General features: G+C 36.1%; 1 protein-coding gene across 1 annotated transcript in view; it reads left to right on the top strand.

Annotated features, from left to right (window-relative positions):
- Positions 1–23,094, top strand: part of LOC131430682 (ras-related and estrogen-regulated growth inhibitor-like protein) — a 48,319-nt gene that overhangs the window by 15,062 nt on the left and 10,163 nt on the right. The window contains exon 2 of the mRNA XM_058595833.1: positions 7,469–7,586. Within this exon, the coding sequence (XP_058451816.1) occupies positions 7,511–7,586 (76 nt within the window). The 5' untranslated portion in view covers positions 7,469–7,510. The remainder of the gene's footprint in view (positions 1–7,468; positions 7,587–23,094) is intronic.

Genomic DNA, 23,094 nt, shown 5'->3' with positions numbered 1-23,094 from the left:
CATGATCAGTATCTTTTTAAAAAATGAAGAAATAATGTTTTGTAGGCATATACAGAGCTTTAAGTTTGTGAAGAAAAATAATTTAGCTAAAACCATAATTTATTATTGGTTTTAAGTTCGAGTTTGAAATAGAATTATCAAAATAATTTTAGAGACTTTGATAAATTTAATTTTTCCGTATAATTTTTTTATTCTAATTTATTTTTGTATTATTCAAAGTGTCCAGTCGATTTTCCTATACTTCTTCTTGAACACCTTTTCTGCACAATTTACAGTTTCCGAGTCTGGAGTCGATTTGATATCTCCATCCCTGCAAAAAAAATTCATCCAAATCCATTTCGGTAATTGCTTTTCTGTAAATTTTCAACTTATTTATTCAAATAAATTTTACATTTAGGTTCGATCTTAGATCAGATCCTAAAAGCGGTGGCTGTTGAATAAACCGTGCAAGGCAATAAATTATACCAATTGCAAGGCTAACGATAATTGATAATAATTTTTCTTGATCAAACACTACCCTAGAGGAAACTCAGGCTGCTCATAAATCACCCTGGAAATACATGTCAATTCCAAACACATCTTCATCAATAACTTATTCGCATTAGCAATGCAAAAGTTGGTTTATTCCCCATCAGTTCCCATGGATGAACAACAATGCACCAGAGAAGGAAATTTCACTTTTCTTTCAAATAATTTTCCATAGCACTTTGAAAACAAAACATCATACAATTACATATTAAGCTGTTCATCAGAATCACATGAGTTGTTTTTTTATACGATGATAATGTAACTTATTGGACTATACTCTTCCATATTTAAGCATTCATATGTTATAGCCCAAGTGTATTAAGGTGTAACTTTATTGAAATTCAGAATGTACACCCTATACTAATAAGTCGAACTCGTTTGAAGGCAAACATGATTGCTATGCAGCTGCTGTTACTTCGATGGTACAGTATGATCCATCAACCATCCATCATCGACACCAGCTCATAGAGCCGTCTGTGGCTTTCTCACAAGTTCAAGGCTTCCTGGCTGAACTCTTACCTATCTATTTTACCTTCATAGCTATTGAAATGCTTCCCAAGTGCTTCTATTGAATATGACTTTCCCCCGGTACTACGGCCTACCAATCAGCTCACTTCAAAACTTTGTTCGGCATTTCCCTGGTGAGCAACACCAGGCTGAAGGTCGTCTCAGTAGTTTTCCTATATTCTTACCACATTTCGCTCGTCACCTAGCATTTCCACAACAGCAGAGCTTGATATATGCGTGTCGATAAATTTCAAACTATCCCAGGGTGTTACTCAACAAACCATCAAGTGGATTCCCTTTCGCAATAGATGAGCAGACTCGTCTCTCGATGGAGACTATACTTCATGTTTGTAAACAAAGATCAGTGTGTCCACTTGTTACCATGTCCGACGAGCAGTTTGATGTTCGCTTGATCTACCACAGAAGTTTGATGAGTATTTTTATCTTATTCTACTGACTGAACAGCGGCCGGTAGAGCTTGGCAAGGTTAAGTAGATAAAAATTGTGAAAATTGATTCCCACCTCCGCGCTCGATTGAAGATTCCTTTCGCATACCTATCACTTGACTAGCACAACCCACCAGACGGTTTCACAAGAGAAAATTATTCAACACACCGATGGCAATCGCAATGTTAGGTGAAAATAATTTACTAGACCAGTGCAAAACCGACAGTCAAAGTGCGTTGAATATGGGATGTTTTATTTTTTTACATTATGATTCGCAACCGGGAAGTGCAAAACATATGTGGTCGTGTCTGTTTGACTGGGAAGAAGCACTTGACCCAGTTTGGTTAAACTCTTGCTCTCTGCGTAGTGTTTCTCTCTAGAGACTTGAAATGTTATACGCTTAATAATTCACAAATAATATCGTTCTCAAGAATCCCGACTTCTTTTGATTTTTACAGGTGTTGGGTTCGTTGTTAATTATGACAAATCTGTACAAATTTTTCCAAATAATGATGTTCCGTCGATGTGAGTGTTTGGTTGTCGTCAAGTTCTGTCTCAGACGCTTGGGACCAGCAAATAAATAGCTCAATTGTCCTTGGATATTGATGTGTTTTTGTCCAATTTCTCGCAAGGCTTAACGCAGTGTACAGCATATCAGCAATTGATTGTCGCAGGTAACCAGCGGTTTACATAGCAGCCTTGTGTCCTAACCGAAAGTCACATAAGCGGAAATAACCTCCCCTGAAACGCATACCTAAAAAACGTGCGCCATTCAAGATACCGAACGAAAAAATTTTCCACACTTGCGAAGGAAATTATCTCCCTATAATGTGACACCATGCTTCGTATGGGAGTTTCGCTAGAGTTAAAAAAGTTCGTGAAAAAATACGTAGGAAAGAAATACTACTGCAGTTCACTGCACGAAAACAATCACAATGCCATCAGAGGTTCAAAAAAGTGGTTCTACTGTCTGTCAAAGCTCGGTCTCTGTTTCCAAACCTTTTCGTATTGATATAGTGACATATTACAGTACCTATGTTGTATTCTCATAAATGCAATCAGAAAGAGTCAGTGGACCAATTGAGCAACATTGAACCACACATTTGCCAGACAATATCTACGCTCAACACATGCTTTAAAAAATAAAAGCTCATGAGTATAACGACACCCAATATTCTGTCTAGTAACCAAACAGCCAGCAACAGAGCAAATTTGCGTCGAATGTTGCTCGTAAAGTAAATTGTTTTTTCTCAAGTTATTCAAACAAATTAAGTATAACTTGTCTTCACGCTCCTCGAAAAAATTCTCAGGAATTTTTCAGGACACCCATAAACACTTTGAAATGGCTTGACCTAGTTAAAGAGAGTTTACAGTACCGACCATCGACAAGATGAAACTGCTAATTAAGTAGCTGTAAATTTGTTAAAGCAATTAAACCACCTCATCCTTGAAACTTGTATCTTATCTGGTGTTCTTATTAGCTCGCCACTATTATGGATATCAGGGTTTCGACCAAGCAAAATAATCACTTTTCATCATCGGAAATAAGACAAAAATTCATCTGCTTAGTTGAGTTTAATTCATGGTCGCTATTATATTATATGATGCTATTATATGAAGACCAAGAAATTGAGCGAAGTGGGTTCTACATCATGGCTCTCATCACTCTAAATAATGTAAAGTACTTGAAAAAGGACATTACCGGTTTTCCATTTTTCCAATGTAATGTGCATCGTTATATTTTTGGTTTAAAGCAATCATCATATAATCAATAGATTCGGTTGTATTTGTAGAATGGCAGCGGTCAAACCAATTCAATCGGGTTCCTTTCTGAATTGTGTTTCGTCACATGCAGTGCAATCCGATTGGCAGAACGTTTTTTGTTGGTTTTCATTTTTCGCAACTTTTATTTCAGCAATCTTTGGGAATCTGTCTGTTTAATTCTCGGTTTTCTCATGCAGCTATCCCCAATAAAACAACCAAGGTTCTCCATTGATATAAACACTGCATGACTTAGTAATCCTTGGAATTTTTTTCAATTTGACTTAAAATATTTATTTCTGATGAAAGATACCCAAATAAGAAGTTTTTTTCCCTTTTCGCACAAATGCGCTTGTACTTTATCTTTTTCTCAAAATGAAATACAGCGCAAAAATAACGCTTCAAATGAGACTCGGACTTCTAAGTTCATTAGTGGAATTCGAAAAATGTGTGTATGAGTGCACGTATACGTATCTATGTGCCCAAAGTTATCTTTCATTTTTGCATGGAGAATTGGCAATTGATAGCCAAACGAAGCCTTCTTGAATATTTCGGTCTTGTTATGAAAAAAGCTCATGTTTGATAGCTATGGGTGGCTCATTTACATATTCAATTACATACATTTAATTGGAATGAATATGTGAACAAACCACTGATAGTTGTCAAACTACGTGTATGAAAGTCGTTTTGTGGTTATGTAACGTTCGTGTAAAACCTAATAGACATTCTACGGAAATTGAGGGTACGGTTATTTTAGCTATATGTGAGTGAATTCTCCATTTTCCATTCAATTGAAAAAAACATCTGCTGAAGCAATTGGAATTTATACTCAATTCGGTGACTGACCGGAATCAATGAAACACATTAATAAAGCATGATCTTCAACGTTCCATCCCAGTAAGTGAAAGGTTACCTAAGTGAAACATTCTCCATTGCTGTTGAACCGTAACTTCCAAGATTTTGCCTCCTTTGTAGCAACCAATAACAACGGTACGTCGAAGCAAACACGCGTAGGTATCAATCTTGGTGACAGCATTTTGACGCTACCAAAAGGCTCCATACAGGCATACGCTAGCTTGAGTGTGCTGTTCCACCCGAGAGGATGAATGTTTCGACATTTCTTCGGAACGTGAGTAATGCAAACGTTAGCCGCCTCGTTGGTTCAATTCTCTGTCAATAGGTACTGACAACGAGTCATACTGCATGATTTTTTCTACAGTCAGTTCTTGATTATTGACAAGCTGTTGTTTTTCCTGTTAAGAAAAATAAGGCTGAAAGTTGTTTCAATTGACAACACAGTGGTGTTGTTTTCAGTAACTTGTATTTGTGGTCATGTAATCAGCATTCGAGAATGTGATGACTTCTTGTGAAATACAGTTTTCACATGTTTCACCGAAATGGTTACCTTCAACTTATTGCCACATATTTGTGGACTTAGAATTACAGTGAGTTCTTCATTTTTAAATTTTATTTTTGGTTCAATTTGTGTGAATAACCGTTTGGTCATTTGCCGAGGGTAATCGTTATTAAACCAATATGCGTTTTAAATTTGTCAATATTTGGTACATAGTACATGACAGAACAATTAGTAAACAATATATGCACGAAGATAGGTACTAAACATTGCACCACTGTCACGTAAAACGTGAAGAACATTGGATACGAAACTATTTTCCTTCTCATTAACCGGCAGCCGAAGATGATCCTTTTCAAAACTCATTTCTCCACGTGATTTAATTGGACTCATTAGAGTAGCTCAATGCGGTAAAGTCACGAGGCAACCGGACATTACACGAGAAATTTTCATATAAACAATAAACAACGAATGTCGCCAGAGATAATGACTGAGCGTTGGTTTAGTTGTAAAACGTGTAGCTCAATGCGAAATGATTACAGACGGGCATCCTATCTCCCTTCAACGTAGTATCGAAGTTACATCCATTTATTAACGTAGAGTGAGACTGCTCATAATTGTACGAGATACAAATTTCCTCTGCCTCTAGAAGAAACTGTCGTGGTCCTTTTTGTTCTGTCCAACCGGAACGTGGCACTTCCTGGTACATGCGGTGGAGTTTTTTCGTCATTCATGACGCTGATGTCGTATCGTAGCGACTGGTGTCCATCTCAGCTAGCATGAGCCCGATCACAGCAGTGTGCACACGTGCTAATATGTAAGCTCATGTGTCATGCAAGAATTCTTTTTAATCCCAGCTGGTGGTGGCACGAAAACGGATAAAGGCTTATGACATGCTTGCCGGACCGTAGCAAAGAAGGCGGCGTTTATGACTAAAGGATTGCAGATTTGAGTATTTTGACAGCTCACCCAGCCCTACTGTTGCCTAGAAGTACAGTGGTCAATATTGAACATTTGATAAATCCATTGAGCTATTTTGAAGCCACGATTTGTTTGTGTATTGTCGGATTTTTTAAATCTCTATTTAAATGACAGCAATCGTTTTGTATGCCAATACGGAGTGTATCGAAAATAAGCTATCCACATACATTTGTGTTGTACGCATGTATTTGTGATGCTCAGATCACAGCATACTGTGCGTTTGGCTGTCAGCAGTCGTTTGTTTACTTGTTTGAGCGATTGAAATTCTGCGTTTTCAAAATGTCGCGTATTCAAAAGGAAGTGATAATTAAGGTTTTGGACACATGGCTAAGTGAGAAGTGTATTACTATGCGAAAATTGACGAAGTGGTTTGGAATTCATCATGCCAGTGTTAAAACCATCATTAATAAGTTTGGGGAACACTATTCTTTGGATGAGCTACCAGGAAGAGCTACCGGTTCTTCCAACCCGAAGCTGGACCAAAAAGTGGTATCTCTAATCATGAAGAACAAATCAGTGTCAATACGTGATTTGGCCAAAAAATCAGGAACGAGTGTCGGAATGATCCAGCGTATCAAGAGGCGAAATCACCTGAAGACCTACAAGAAGCAGAAAATCTCGAAATAAAGTGTAGAACAGAAGAAACGAGCAGCTACAGGGGCCCGAAAATTGTATTCGCGTCTTTTGCAGTTTCCGAATGCATGCGATGAGACTTATGCAAAGGAGGATTCATAAACCCTTCAAGTTCCACAATACTTTACTGTCGTCGTTGGGGAGGATGTGAGCGATGCGGACAGGTCGATTCAAGGGGAGAAATTCGGTCGAAAGGTACTGGTATGGCAAGCAATATGTTCCTGTGGTTTGAAGTCAACTATAAATGCAGAAATCTATCGATCTGAGTGTCTCCAGAAGAGATTGCTACCTTTATATAAGAAGCATAGTACACCTCCACTGTTTTGGCCGGATTTAGCGTCGGCTCACTATGCCAAAACCACTCTCAATTGGCTTGCGGAAAAGAGTATAAATTCCGTTGAGAAAAATATCAATCCACCAAATTGCCCTCAGCTTCGACCCATCGAACGTTACTGGGCAATCGTGCAGAGGGTTTTCAAGAAGACTGGTAAGGAAGCTGGGAACATGCAGGAGTTCAAAAAATTTTGGGCTCAAGCGTCCAAAAAACGCGATGCAACACTTCCCGGAACTTGATGAAGAGCGTTCAATCAAAAGTTCGAAAATTCGTGAAGGAATAACTTAAATTTCATTCGGTTTTCATTATGCTCAAGTTTACCCTCGAACAATCAGGGATCAATTTTTAGGTTGAATAAAATAACGTTTTTTATCAAAATTTAAACGAAAAAATTGTTGATAGCTTATTTTCGATACACTCCTTATGAAGAAGATTTTCACTAAGCCTAAGAGATCTTCAACTTAACATGATCATTTACTGACTCGGTTGATAAAATGTCTAATTAGTCTAATGTTGGGAACGCAACTTGTGTATTGTAAATTGAAGTGTAACTATGTTGGATACTATTTTTTGAGTTTTGAGATGGAATTGCTCCGAAAAAAAACAGAATGCTTCAAAATTTATGTTTCGATTATTGGTAGAAAATTTGAATTATAACGTCTACATTAATTTTACTACTAATTCACGTCTCTTACAGAATATCACTCGTGAACGTCACCGCACTAAAACATATGGTATTTCACCCATTACTCATGAAGTTTTCAGTATTTGTGCATAAAATTATTCCTAACATTTGACTGGTGCACGTCTCATTTGCACTATGCACCGTTTGTAAAGTTGCAGTCAAACCAGCTGCAGCATCGCAATTGCGCAGTGTTCCGGTTGAGGAAATACTAATTTCTCCTATCATGTTCTCTTTCCAGATATCGTTCCGCAGTAAATCTACTTCCAAGGAATCATCCGGCATGAAAACGGACGATAAAGCGAACGTGCCGAGAGTGCGGATAGCGGTTCTTGGGAACATGAATGTCGGAAAGTCAGGTAAGCATCTGTTGGTTTGGAATGTAGCATTCAAAGAGCGGAATAATTTTTAAATCGACGCCTCTCCAAGCGAATTCCATTCTGATGTCGAAAGACGTGGAGGGAAAGAATTTTTACAGGCCTAGTGATTCACCTTCCTTTGAATGTATTTACCCCGAGCCGGACAATATATTCCCATTTCTGGAAGGTTGTGAGAAATAATGAACAACCGAGAAAAATTGTTTACTCGATACAATCCTCCCCCATGTGTTTGTAAATCCACTTTGTGAATTAACTAATCTGCGATTTGTAACATAGAGCAATTGCCAGATTTCGTCGATTTTGGCACGCACATACAAGGCCTACCTTAGATTATGCTATTACATGCTCCATCCGTCCGGTGGAGGTGTGGTCAAACCTTAAGTTGTATGGCGTCGATCGGAAGCAATATTACTCACTATCGACGCGATGAGTCATAGACATCGGACATGGTTTTGCAGTTTTCTAACATCTGCAGTGCTGCAGCTGTTGCATTATTATTGGTTAACTTATACAGGGTGCATCAACAGAATCGGACCAATGGAAAAATAAAATTACTTTGACAATTCTCGATAGATTCCAAATTCATATTTTTCTATTATCTAAGATGTAAAATTTGTCGAAACAGAAGGCAAAATTCCAAACCTGAATGTAGTATGAAAGAATCACTTTTACCTACCGTTGTATCGGCTATAACCAAAGAGCTATCCGTACTTCGTATTCGAAGTGACAGTTGGCCCAGAAAGTTACAGTTACAGTCGTTTGTTAAACTGAGAAAACCAATTCCAGTAATACGATTACATTTATTTTCTAAAGAATAAATGTAGCTTTCTTAAACTGCTTTCTAATTGTAAACATTCCATTTTAGACCTAACCCTTTTGTTAGTGTTTAGAATCATGTTACATCCAAAAATAAAGGCCTGCAATGATTTTGGTTCTAGGGAACGTGATATCTACTATATAATATTTATGACTTCGAAATAATAATGAGCATTGAAAGGCCCGTTTATTTACATCATCGAGCCACTATTTGTATCTAATTACCAATATGACCTTGAATTTGATCATTGACTTTTACAGTTAGTCTATTGAAGCCCTAGTATGTATGTTTGCATTTGTGTCATGGTCGTCGTTATTTTACTGCTAATCCGATTTCGAATATACAAAGCCAGATCGACTTCTCCAAAATAGTTCCATTCATAAAAAGCCGAAATGACTGAATCGCCATCAGGAATTTGTGATCCCCACCAATACACAGTGCCTATTTTTTCACTCTCCGTGAAATCTGCTCCGTCGTCCATCGGCACTTCCACAAACCGTTCTCCGTCCGAACACCGTTTGATCATTCCCAATACTCCAGGTGTTTTTATTTAGACATTTCGCCAATTGCACGCCCGTCACCGGCTCAGTACTACGGAAAAAGTTGAGGCAAACTGCGAATTTCACCCGATGAACGAACATCCCCCCATACAGCAAATCATCAGGCTGGGATCGATGCCAAGATCCACTCCGTTTCTGTATGTAATACCATTCACCGCGCCGTTGGTGCGCGCACTTTCGAAATGTTGACTCGATATGTTTATTTTGAACTTTTCACCGGGCGAGGAAAACCTGCACAATTCAATTTGTTTTTCTGGCCATTCGAGTCGAAATGGATTCAGCATGATCACCATGTGCGAGAAGAAATCGTCAAAACAAATTCGAGTACGGGAAAACCAGAACTAAGGTAGTTCCTCTGCCTTTGCCATTCTAGCGTATGCCAAGAAAATGTCTTTGTTATGAAACTAAACTAGTGAAATATCAAAAGAGAAACATTCAAATGTTTATTTTCTTTAACGTATTTTAGTGCACCCTTAGAAAGAAATCAGAAAGTGCCTCCTTATGAAAGAGTCCGGAATGATTCATGCAATAATAGACACTGGCACGAAATGAGTGGCGCGGGAACTACACAGTGAAATGCTATGAACTTTCTGGCAATTCCACATTCATGACAACGTTATTAGTTTGGTGATAAGAGTTTACATATGTTTAAAATTAAAATGATCTTACATGATTTTTTGTGTTTGATCCAATGTAAAAATCTGTCATTTATAATTCTTGACTATGTATGGCATATAAAACGTAAATTTACTTAACTTTTTTTAAGTGTGGTTTAGGTTCTATAGTTCGTGCTGGTTTAAATATATTGTTTAAAGAACTCAACCTTGGCAGATGGTGACTGGAAGCGACAGATACAATTTTTCAATTGCAGTTTCGAAAATAGAAGCTAATGTCTCGAAATTATTTGTGTTATTGCTTTAGTAACTTGAGCCAAACCACAAGTAAGATCCGTAGCATTTCATTCAATTCGAAACAAAGGTTTTACCGAGAATATTTCATTTGAAGATAATATAATTTATATTCAAAAAATGTTCTTTTGAAAAACTATCCTCCAATCATAATATTTTAAATATGTTCAATGAATGAACCGTTCAATGTTGATGACTGCATCGCTTATTTGCAAGCAGTAATTGAAATTTACATCGTTCCTATCGTTATTTAATCAAACGACTATGTACACTCGGTATTCCATTTACGAGTGGTATTTATTTGTATTTGCTTTTGTTTCACACTCCCATTCAACTGTTTCAAACTTTCGGTTCAATTTCAACGCCCCATCCGGTCAATGTAATCCTCTGTCTAATGGAACGTGCCGTTTCGGATCCTTTCCTGGTGGAATACAACTAACCAGCAAGCATGGCGTTTTCCATTATCGCATGGCGGTTCGTTGTACCGCTGGACGGTTCAAAGTACTTTTACCAAGCAACCAACACCGCAAAGGTCAGTCGTTTACCTGTACAGCTGCGTCCATAACCATTGCAATGAAGTACCGATTGGCTGTTGAACTGGAAACAGCTCAATGCAAGCCCCGTGTGTTTGCCATGTGGTTAACCACAGCACCCATGAAAAGAGGATTACTTTTTTGACTACTCATAAAAGCAGGACGACATTGATCGACATTGATTGTTGGACATTGCATTGAAACCACGGTAATATAGACATTAGCTTACGTTAAATAGTTTTATTGACATTTGTATAAGTTAAAAAGTAATGCAAGAAACGTTTTGACGCCCAGTTCAATCTATAAGCATGAAGGAGTCGTCTGTATAAAACTTTCCAAATGTGGGTGCTAGAGATATGCCAGGTATTAGTAAACCAAAGTTTCACAGCCTACTGAACGCATTATTAGATATTATCATAAATCAAATAAACATAGATTTCCCACAGTACGGTGACACTAACAGCACCTCTAGTGAGAAACGGGTGTACTTTTTTCCATTAGCTACTGTGGTTGTGTTAAATGCGCAGGCAACTTTATGCATGCATTTTAGGAGCATTTACGCACCCATTCTCCACCAGACGGTGCTTTTGCTGTCACGGGTTGCTCAACTACATTACTATTACACTGGGAAATCTATGTTTATTTGATTTATGATATTATAGAAAAAGTAATCTAGGAGCCGCGTGCTTGCACAAGCTACACGTTAGAAGGAGGAACGGTATAAGACCTTTGACAGGATGATACTGAACTGTGCTGGAGGCGTGTGTGAGAAAAGAGAAATTAGCTTAGAACAAATCAACGGAACCACAGCGTAGTAACAGTTAGAGTTCTGCTTTGCTATAGTGAATCTTTACTCTGATAAGATTATGTTCGAAATATCAAATAACGGCACACGTAATATATATTCTCATTACGATTATTCTGCTATCAAAATCCCAAATCCCACTCGAAACTACAAAGTAAATAGTTTAAAATTTATAGGTTCTATTTGTGGCTAACGGTAATATTAGAGCAATTAAGTTTTTGAGTGCCACCATGTTGACAGATCACAAATTTCTGAAATTATCAACACATTTTTAAAGAAACTGGATAATGTATTGAATACAAGTTTGCATAAAAAAAGTCTTCTGTATACAAATGTCGTTGCCGATTATATAAATCGGGAACACTAGGGATCCTAGCTGACCTCCTCATGTAACGTCAACGGTAATGATAAATAACTCAGTGGCAATGTTGCCAATGTTGCATTTTGCTAAAACAATATCATGATTAATTTGATCTGATGCATCCCTAATGGCCATCTAATGGGAATGAAACATGAATTTTGAAATAAAAATCTGATAAACGAATACGAGGGCAAGTTTTTGTATTTATAGACGGTGAATTGTGAAAAGCATTTTGACGCAGATGCATGAACCATGTGCTATACCAAATGTCTGACAAAACTACATAGATCGCTAATACACACAGACCACAGTGAGCTGGACTTGTAGTGCGAAATCCTTAAAAAGAGCCTACTGACGTGATGTTTTGCCAGCTTTGAACCATAGATTTTTTTGTTATGGAGGTTTAAACCTATGTCTGACCCTATGTGCGGGGTTAGAAATCAGACCCAGGCCTAAAATTAAAATTATTCGTGAAATGGTTGACAGCCTAAGAAGAATAGTTTTGATCAATAACTCGAACATTGATTATTTTATTGTATTTGTGATAAATTTCGCCTTATTTTTATTACAATATTACTCAAGATCGAAAGAAACCGATATTGTTTCGACGAATCTATTGTATCCAAATGTTACCATCATATATTACAGAATGTCAAGTATAATTCAAAAACCCCACGACTTGAAATGCAGTTAGATTAGAAATAACCAGGACTTTTTTGTCACTTCTCTCTAAGGGACACGCTAGTGCACAATTTTTTATGAAGAAAATATTGAAGCCGTTTCCTTTTTCATCATTGAAAAATAATATTTTAGTAAGAAATAATAACTGAACTTTGATTTAGGTTTCTATTTTTGTCATAAAATAGTAACTTTCGTTCACATTTTAAGTAGTTAATTTTAAAACAGCTTCTAAGTTTCAATCTAGGTTTGCTCTTGAATCTTTTTCGCCATTATTAACATTACCTTTTGAGTCTATGGCAGAATAATGATTTTCCATTAACCATGAGTCCACATACTTCATAGAGTGAAAGATGTTTAGTGGTTGCCCATTGATTTCGAAATCCAATAGCGAAAAAACCTTCTAATAGAAGTCATTATTAACTTCATCTGCGAAAATCCTCTCACACACTCTCTTGTTGTAACTGCTATGGTATGGATAGTATTGATGAGAAGACTTCCGGTTCCTGAATCACAAGGTGATGAGTGTTGAAAAATGTTCAAACGGTCAAATAAAGCAAAGCCAAATATTCACATTACATTCCTTTTATTAATGGCCTTTCCTGCATGGCTAGTACTAGGATCCTACTGACGCTATGAAACCTTCCAGAAGAAATACGGTCAAATAAGCGACGAATTAAAAAAGAAACGAAATTTTGAATTTCTGATCTGCGTGCCCCCACAAAAACGCTCTAGAAATAAAAAAACCCTTACAACTAGATTTGAACTGGAAACCATTAGATCACAAGACATGTTCGTTTATCGACTGAATCACAGATGCACTAATCAGTCTAATTGTAGTCGGTAAAGTTCACACAAATACGATATTAAGTCAAAGCCAATAGAATACTCTTGCATTTTGTTAACCACATTCTTGACACTTAACATTTCACTCCGGCTATCATCTTCTTGGCTTGAAGCATGCTTATTACTTGGCCATACTAAACTTTAAAATATTTCAAATGAATTACTTTCTATGTTCCGTTCAGGAATATAAAGACGCAGTCAATATAATAATGAGTGTCCGATTATTTTTACATTCGTTAAAATTGACGAAAAATGCTAACAAAACCAATGCACCAACAAATTATTTTTTTATAGGAGTACTACTTTTTAATACTTTAGTATATTTTATAGAAGAAGTAATCAACATTGCCATTAAATTAGAGAAAATATGTCAGTATTCAAATAGGTACGAAGGAAACTGTTCTGCAATATATGCAATTCAATCGTTTTTCTGTGAACAAGATAAGTCCAAGATGACGATAAAATAAATGATTCAATCAAATAACTTCAACCCTCATAATAACCATCTTTTGTTTTCGTCCAACTACTGGACTTGCTTGACTCTTGATCGGAACTCACAGGTTTTCCCACTATCATAATGCAACTGACGACAAACCGAGTTATGATACATGTTCTAGCTAGCGGTGACGTTATTAGTAGTGCAACTATTGTAGTTCTTCTATTCAAAGCACAGATGGTAACAGATAGCAACCCAGCTTGCGAATGACATAACAGGTTCCATCTACCAGCTGTCGATGATAAAAAATGGATTTTTAATTAACGCGAAGCGACCTGCAACAAGCTAATCATTCCAGTATCCAGTATCATAATTCAATTTCTGTATGCTATAGAAACCATGCCTCTAGCATAGCAGCACAAGGACAATTCTTTTTTAGCTTCTAATTAAATTTATTACAGCTGTTGTATTCAACTCCGGTTGCGCAAAGCCTTGCGAATTCGTATCTAACGTATAATGATAAAGATAAATCGACTGCTATTTGAATATCAAGTGCCATTAGATACAATTCAGGAAAAAGAACATAATTTGAAAACAATCTTCGATATTATGGTTCAATGAAGACTTGATTAACCACATTCAAGTGAGTTCATTAATTTCAAACCATTACTTGAAGTTAGTAAGGCTAGATCGATACGAAACCGAGTTATCATATTAGAATACTACCACAAACGAATTTCCAGACATGACAGTCACGATCTTTTTTTGGCGCACATCTACGGTCCCCCATGAAACTGGCAACAATGGTGATAAACTGGTTGCACTGTTGAGCTCCCATCATCACATTTATAACACAAATGTCAAACCGTGAGAACCTTTCGATTCGTTAGCTCATTTGTGTATATTGAGATTTTATGGTACACCTAATATTTTGTTTGTTTTGATGTAATCAGCTAACACCATGATCTCTCGTGAATTTAAATTAATAGCGAGAGGACAGTTTACAGCAGATATAAATTATAGCAGTTAAATGGGAGTTACATTGTATACTTTTCGCGTTGGAAGTAAAGGTAGCTCGGAAAGCTCGGAATCCCAAATGCTAACACAGTAGATTTCCGACGTTCTATTATGTACTACGAAAAAATCAGAGTAGATTGCATAAATGTTAAAAAATCAAAATCTACGGTTGACGAGTATATGGAAGAAATGATCATGATGACCTGGCTTTGGATGCCTATTTTTCGTGCTTTTCCGTTTTTTCGTTTTACGATTCGTTTTGCTTAACTTGTTGGTTATTTTTAACAATTCTCGGTTGATTTTTCATTAGGGCGTATAAGCAAGTGACAGTTTCTCTTTAATCACTCTCTCTTTCGATTATTGTGATGTGATTAAAAAGATTTTCTTTGATATCACTATTCTATTTGAAAGTCGAAATTTTCGGGTATCATATCATGCAAAGTGTTGAATGATAAACGTGGAAACCGCTTGGTACTTAATAGAGGACAAAGTAAACAAATAGAAACTGTCACTTGCTTATACGCCCTCTTGAAAAATTAACCGAGAATTGTCTTTTTATATTATGGTATCGAAATGAGTGACAATGTTGACATTTGATTCTGCCCTACTCATGGCACACTTTAATCGAAATGATAACAATGCAATTAATCTCGCGCTCCACCAAGCGGCGAGTGCGGTCATTTTAGAAAGTACCGGGTACGAACCAGAATTTTTTGAATTATTGTAGGCACATACATGTCTTTATTATTTATCTTTGATACTACATTACAGTAGATTCATTTATTTCGGATCACGTTGTCGTGCAGAGATGTCTATCTCCTCTGTGTGACGAAGAGCAAGCAAAATTTCTCCCCTCGCACTGACAACTTCAACGAGAGCTCTTCTCTTTCACATTTATACACCACTGTTGTGTAAAGTGTGCACGCATCATGAGTGCGTTTGTTTATTTCCTTTTACCTCTTCCACTGAATCGCACCAAAGTGCTAGAGCATTAGCTAATAAATTCTCTGAGGTGGATGCAGATACTTTCACAGAGGTGTACACGCCGGTGAGCACTCTGCTGTATGGTTTTCGTAGATGAAGCGTGGACACGCAAAATCAGCAAAATAAAACAATTTATCGTAAAATTTTCGGTTTTCCTTGCAAATTTTTCATAGCAAGGCCAGATCTACTCTCTATTAATTGAAGTTCACAGAAGTGTTCGCTCACCATCACGCGCCAGTGGTCACTTGGGTGTATTTAGACGAGAGCGCGTGTGAGCGATTCATGCGAAGAGAATGTGTTTCACTCGCGCCAGCTGCTTTAACCACAAGCTAACACTCAAATGCTGTCTATTCGACACTGAGAAGAAGTGCGCTTTCTTCTTTGTGCGGTGCTTCGTTTTTTGCATCCTCGGTGTGGCAAAAATCTGACTCTAGCGTGTATCACTCTGGTGAAATGCCATCTCTGTTGTCGTGCTAGAAAGATGAATGTTTCTATTATTACTAATTTATTTTCACTATCCAACGATGAGTTTTTGGTAACAACCACCAGTTATTACTTCTATTTCTGTATATCTTTTCGACTTTTCAAAGTCTAGCAGTTCAACTTGAACCACAACGTTGACCTCAAAGTTTATTTCTCCTGACCTGAATTGTCACTACTCGTAGAAGAGATTTTAGTAATAGGATTCTTAGTACTTTGGAATAAAAGGCTTACAAAATACACAAGTTCTCAACAATATTGAAATAACCTAAGGTTAACCTAAGTTCACGGTTAATATCATCGTACCGAACAAAGTGAAACAAGTTAACAATATACCAAAGGGTATAACAATCGAATATTGGTCAGCTGAATATCCCTAATTTTGAAGATGTGTGTGACTACTGTTAAATTTTGACATTTGCTCTTCGATTGTTAGAATGACATGGAAGCAATTGAAGTAACGCGTTTAAATTTTGTCAAAATCCTAACTGAAACAAGACTTTGAACACTTGATAATTTTGAAAACAAAATTCTGCGTAAAAGTAAAAGCTTTGAGGACATTATTTCTTCGTCATTATGAAATCTCTATAGGCCCTTAAAGCCCTTATAAACCTTCGGATTATTGGTTTTCCTTGAAGAGGTCAAACAATGGAGGTGCCATTTAGACGGTGAATGATATATGCGATTCGTTATACTACTTGTCAAACATCAACGGATTGACAAGTGGAAAAAATTCTTCCGCTTGAGTCACTTTTTGTCCTTTTTGTTAGAGAAATACAAATGACATTTGTTACCCGCCCTCGGACAAAGGCCCAACATTTCACCCCAACTGCTACAACTTGAAGATGCCGTTTTTCATTGGCTATATTTGGAGGTCACCAGAGTTCGAATTCGCTTTTTTTTTACATTTCACTCCACTTCCTGGTCATGCAATTTATACTTTAGATGTTGAACTGAATAGCCGGGTGGTGTCTGTTAATGCTTTGCCGCATCCTCACTCATTAAATATTCGTTTCGTGTCGTCACCCGCGGAAAATCTAATTTTCTTTTTGTTGTTGTTGACGCCTTTCGTCAACGTTTTTGAAGCAGATTGTTACTTATAATATAACTTTTTTCGATCCTAAATCTAGGTCAAAATACAGTACCCGCTGACAGAGCATGATTGAGGAAATCTCCCGCCGGGTTAATATTTCTCACCTATAGAAAATTCTTTCCCCGGACACAGTCTGTAGCACTCAGCTCTTGAGTGCGAACCATTCATCAAAATCAGGCTGTCACAAGTAATTCAAACACGACCGCCTGTACCAGTTTACTTTCGATCATAATGATGACGATGTACAGTGACGAGTCCTTGAACAGAAACCGGACAAAAATTGAAATATAATTTGAACTTACTAGAACAGAAGGGGTTCAACTGATTTCATTATGTGATATTGCCACGTGTTTATTACTCAATTTTCCAATTAATATTAATTTTTTCCACAAACTACCATGCGTCATCCATGAATTTTCCTACAAAGGATTATCAGTTTTGCTACATTTTGTTGAGTGTTGTAACCCGACGACATCATTTCCAGGACGGACGATAGTAAAACAATATAAAGGTTCAATTTTTGACCTATTTCCAGCCACTGTGACAAAACAAAATATTGGAAAAGGTGTGTCTGAATAGTGTCTAGCAACAGCCAACCAGTACAAGGTGTTCAGAGCACCCACTGGTTACAAGACTTTTCCACTGCTTTATACGTATAAGCTAGGGTGTATGTAGTTTCGAATCTTTTGTTTTTTGGTATCAGTTAAGTTCTTCACGCAAAATAACTGATCTGCTCATAATAACTGAACTTTTGCGGCAGTTATTAAACTTAATTATTTTTCTGAGATAATTATATGTTTAAAGGATTCGAATAACACGTTCACTGATCATTTGAAGATTTGTATCGTATTTTGCCAAATAAAATTTGTTTGTCAAGAACATATTGGCTAACTTTTCGAAGCTTACGGAACTATAGATGAATTTGAGCTGGACCGTTTGTAAGTTGATAAAAATTCTCTCACAAGGGGTGAAACATAGAAAAAACAATGACACATTTTCCCACACACAAAAAATTATTCCACCCTAGGACATGTTCGTTGATAGTCGAATAGCACTGCTGTCAATCATCGCTATAAGCTGCAGAGTTCAGGAACCGATGCCGGCATCGTTGCCATAGACATCCGCTCTGAAGTTTGTTTTTTGTCGCTGGGCCGATATCAGTATATCATCCTACGGTTCGTCTTACTTCAAGCAGAAAGAACTGTCACTAGCTTCTGCTCGATATTTTTCCTCTCTTTCTCCATCCATCTGAATTTGAATACATAGATATCGAAGTAAGCAAGAACCCTTGATAGACCTATTAGCTTGGTCTTTTGGACTATTATCGGTTTCTATCATTTAATCCTTTAATGCATGTATTAATCCGTAGGCAAGCATTATGACCGGTTCATGTGGTGGTCGATTTGCACGGCGAATAGAAAATTAAAAAAAAACTTTCGTTTCCTAAAACTCATTTAATTGATTTAATTTTTTTTTTTCATAAATACATTTATTTCTTAAGGCAGTTTACATAAGTTTTTCTTCGCCGTAGCATCACTTTTACATAATATTCTTATCCTAATTTAATTCTAACATAGTCACAACGTTTTGCATTTATTAAAACATATTCTCTTATTACTTAAATATCATCTTAGGTAACTCGTCATTAATTATGAAATCTACTCGTAAATATTATTTGAACCAAACGATTAACTTCTATAAATTATAAAATAAGCTGTTATTTTCAGACATTTTGTTAATAATTTCATAAACTGTTTCGAGTTTGTTTGTATCATTACATTATTTTTATTCTAATTTAGCTATTGGTTGAACTCATGGACGCAGCTGGGGAATTGATTTAATCTCGAATTAAACAGCAAGCAATTGTAATATGCATATTGTTAAAAAAATTATTAGTTTTGCTGGCAAGTGAGGTAACAGTAGCGGGTCAATTTCAATAGAATATGTATCAAAACCGAACATTAGTAGACCGCTGTTCCCTCGCAACATCCTAGTAGCTGACGGAAATGTCTAAAACGTATAGTCAAGTAACAAGGTTAACACGTCGTAAACAGTTTGGTATGACAGATGACAAGTCCAAAATAATAAGCGATGTTGACATTTACGAAACCGACTACTATGACTTATAGAATTAAATTTTCATTGTGAATATTTTCCGAAGTGTCGTACTATCGGCTCAAGTAACTAACTGTCACACTAAAAAAATAAATATAATTTATTATCTCGATGTCTTTGGAATATATCTGCCTTGAGTAACAGATAACAGACATCCCTGAAATTGAATTGATCTCTCTTAGTTGAAAGTATCCTCTAGAAGCACTTCAATTGATTCCACAAATGCCTTTGATAACTTGTATTCGAACTATGAAAAAAATTGTTTATGAAAAATTTCAGAAAGGTCGTTCTACCTTGAATGTGTGTTTTCTTCACAAAAATCTAATTCGAGTTCGAAGAGCCCACATAAGAAAAATATATTGTTTAAGAAAAACTTCAGAAAGAATGAAACACAAATAATCGGTACAATTTTTTTTCTAAGCACCAATCGCAATATCAATTTAATTGATAGCAATTGAATAGTTATACAAAGTAACCTCACTGAAAAAGACAATTTATGTGAATATTTCATAAGATCACAAAAGTAAATGACGGTTTCTCCTTATTTACTTTCTATTCTGCGAATAACTCTCCAATTGTCATGATCTCTTTCTAACTGTTTGCGTAGAATGACTCCCAAAACTATCATTTTGAATTCAATACTAGAATCAGTATTTGAAGAAGATTTGTATAAAAACAAAGAAATAAGCAAAGAACTAGTAAACAAAATAAACTGTCATTTGCTTCTACCATCTTTTGAAATATTGAGGTCGAAATGTCGTCGATATTTCTTTATCTGGTACTATAATCTCGTTTGTTAATTTGTTAATTTAAAAACGGCGGTAAACTAATCATATTCGTCTACAAACTCAGTAAAATGTACGATGATTGCATATGCAATGTGATATATTTTCAAGTGAGATCACATATTAATTGACGTTTCTGCATTAAATGCCTAAAATTTAAACAATTCTTTTCAAATTTAGTTCTTTTAAGCATAATGGTTTCGTCATTTTCGTCGTATTTATAGAATACAAAATTATTCCCAAACATATATAGTTCACCGGAACAAAAACACATAAGTGGATCATGAAAATTGTGTTTAGTTCAGGAAACAACACTTTCAATGGCACGAATTTCTCAAATCTGCCACAGGAAAAACAACTTTGCGTCTCGATAAAAACACTTACAAGGATTGTTAGTATTTACCTAGATTTACAAACCAAAACATGTAAAAATGAATCATGTCACACAGATAAAAATATTTTGTGAATTTACATCAATTTTCTTGCACATTGCAATTGAATATTAAGTTTTTTTTTATAGTTCTTCCTTTTTCAATATACTTCAATCAATGCAATCCAATTTAATTGTACATTGATCATAGTTTTGAATTAGATTTTTAATTCAACTGATGTCTATTTCACAGGACTATTGATGTAAATTCGTGTATAGGTAATTATTTTTGTCTATGTAACATACTCACCTAGAAAAAAACGTGTAAAATTACCTCATTTTTTACAGTTAATCTAACACATATTCAATGCATTCTAACATGTAAGTTTACACGGTTCGTTGAAAGAATGCACTCCAAAAAAATTTTAATTTTACAAGTGAATCAATCCGTCATACGATCTAATTCTTAGAGACTTAATTTGTCAAATGACGGAAAATTTTATTTGGAATGACTTAATGTTAGATGAGCTTGAATTTTACTGGTTTCGACTGTAACTTGCGTTCTGCTAGCAGGAGTGACTGTATGAATTTGAATGCACCTTTTACCAGCCAAGCAGATGCATGCTTCTGTGGCTCAGTCAATTAGCAGACGTACTTGCGATCCGATGATTCAAGGTTCAAGTCGCGGCTGTTGCTATTAGTATTCTTTTTTTATTTCAATGAATTTCATGTTATGGAGTTTTAGACACAATATGAAATGTTCTTCCACGTAAATTTGCGTGAACTGCGACACTCCATTTATGTGCATCTAATAAGATGTAAAATCACAGGTTTTTTTTTAAGTGTGTGGGTATGTTTGACATATATTTAAAAAAACTTTTTGATAAACTCAGTCTTTTTACGAGAGGATATGTGGAGATGTATGTAGATTTGCGTTACCAGTAAATATCATAATTTTCTGCTGCGTGCAAAACATTTAGTTAAAATAATAAAATTTTACTTAGAAACAGGTTCATTTTGACATGTTAACACTTAAAAAATCCTGTGATTTTACATCTTATTAGATGCACATAAATGGAGCGTCGCAGCTCACGCAAATTTACGTGGAAGAACATTTAACATTGTGTCTAAAACTCCATGACATGAAATTCATTGAAATAAAAAAAATAGAATACTGATAGCAACCGCCGCGACTTCAACCAAGAATCATTGGATCGCAAGTACGTCTGTTAATCGACTGAGCCACAGAAGCAAGCATCTGCTTGGCTGATAAAAGGTTCATTTAAATTCATACAATCGCACCTGCTAGCAGAACGCAAGTTACAGTCGAAACCAGTAAAATTCAAGCTCATCTAACATTAAGTCATCACAAATAAAATTTTCCGTCATTTGACAAATTAGGTCTATATGAATTATATCGTAGGACGGATTAAGTCACCTGTAAAATTCAAATTTTTTTGGAGTGGATATGACATGTTTGGATTCACGTCTTGTGTATATTTTTATTCATTTCTAATGGTTTGACTGAGTTGATATTACACTTTCTTGTGATATCGACCAAAAAACCATTTGTCGAAATTCCTTCCGAACAGGAATTCCGGATGATTCGGTTTTTACTGTGTCGCTTTTACAGACAACGTCGGGGTTTTTCGTTTCTTCATTTCGAGCGTGAATTCAAAAAAACAATCGGTTGCCTAATCTTCAATTTTTATGTAGTTGTTATTCTTAATTCTTCGAATTTTCTCAAGAATCTATGAGTTTGTAAAAACGATTGTTGTGAACTAGAACAATTTTACAGATCATTTTTCGAACCGAATTAAGAACCGACAAAAAGTTCGGTGGATTCATTCATTGAATATCAGAAGATAATTGTGAACAGTAAAAGTATACAAAACAGTTTAAATTCTGGATAGAGTATTGTCACAATCTAAATCGAGTGAATATTCGTAATTGGATTCTATGCAGGAACAAATTGTTTGCCAAACGATGAAATATCCTTGTAAACCGTTAAAATACGCTTCCTGTTTGTTTCGTATGACATTTATTCAATCAATTTGAAGCAATCAAAAACTAACCAGCAAGAAACAACAATTCTTCAAAGTAGGATCCTTCAGCTGTACGTCAAATTTCCTTCCCATTCGAACCAAATAACAGCTGCTTATAACACTCGGTTCTTGAACTATAATGATGAATTCATCGAATCTCCTGTAGCCAAGCAAGTCGATAAGCTGCTCGACACAGTCTTGACACGTGCGCCTCTTCTGTCCCACTGAAGACGTTCAGATTGTTATTTGAAGCCCCGGTTCGTACACATAGAGAAAAAAATTGTTTTTCGTTATACTCTTACACATTCGCGCTACTTCGACTGATTCATCCGTTCACATGACATTGGATAGAAACGAGGAAGAAAAACAAATTAACAAAATCTTACTGGAAGTGAGCAAATGGTGCTATTTAGTTTATACCGTTCAAAACAAACACCTCGCAGAGATTACAAGGACACCAATTGTACTCCATTGTTTGGTGTTACTTCATCAATTTGAAGGTCGTATATAATCTAGGAGTAAGGGGCAAGTAATATTTTTGCTACATTTATTTGAAAGTTAGATTTTCTCATTTTATAGCAGCTGAGCAACCTTGTTCGCTACACTGTAAAACGTTGTTATTAGGTATGACAAGGACAGACCTTGTTGAAAAAT

The sequence above is a fragment of the Malaya genurostris genome, chromosome 2 (genome assembly GCF_030247185.1).
Source record: "Malaya genurostris strain Urasoe2022 chromosome 2, Malgen_1.1, whole genome shotgun sequence".
NCBI lineage: Eukaryota > Metazoa > Arthropoda > Insecta > Diptera > Culicidae > Malaya > Malaya genurostris.
This window is presented reverse-complemented; position numbering and strand designations above follow the sequence as displayed.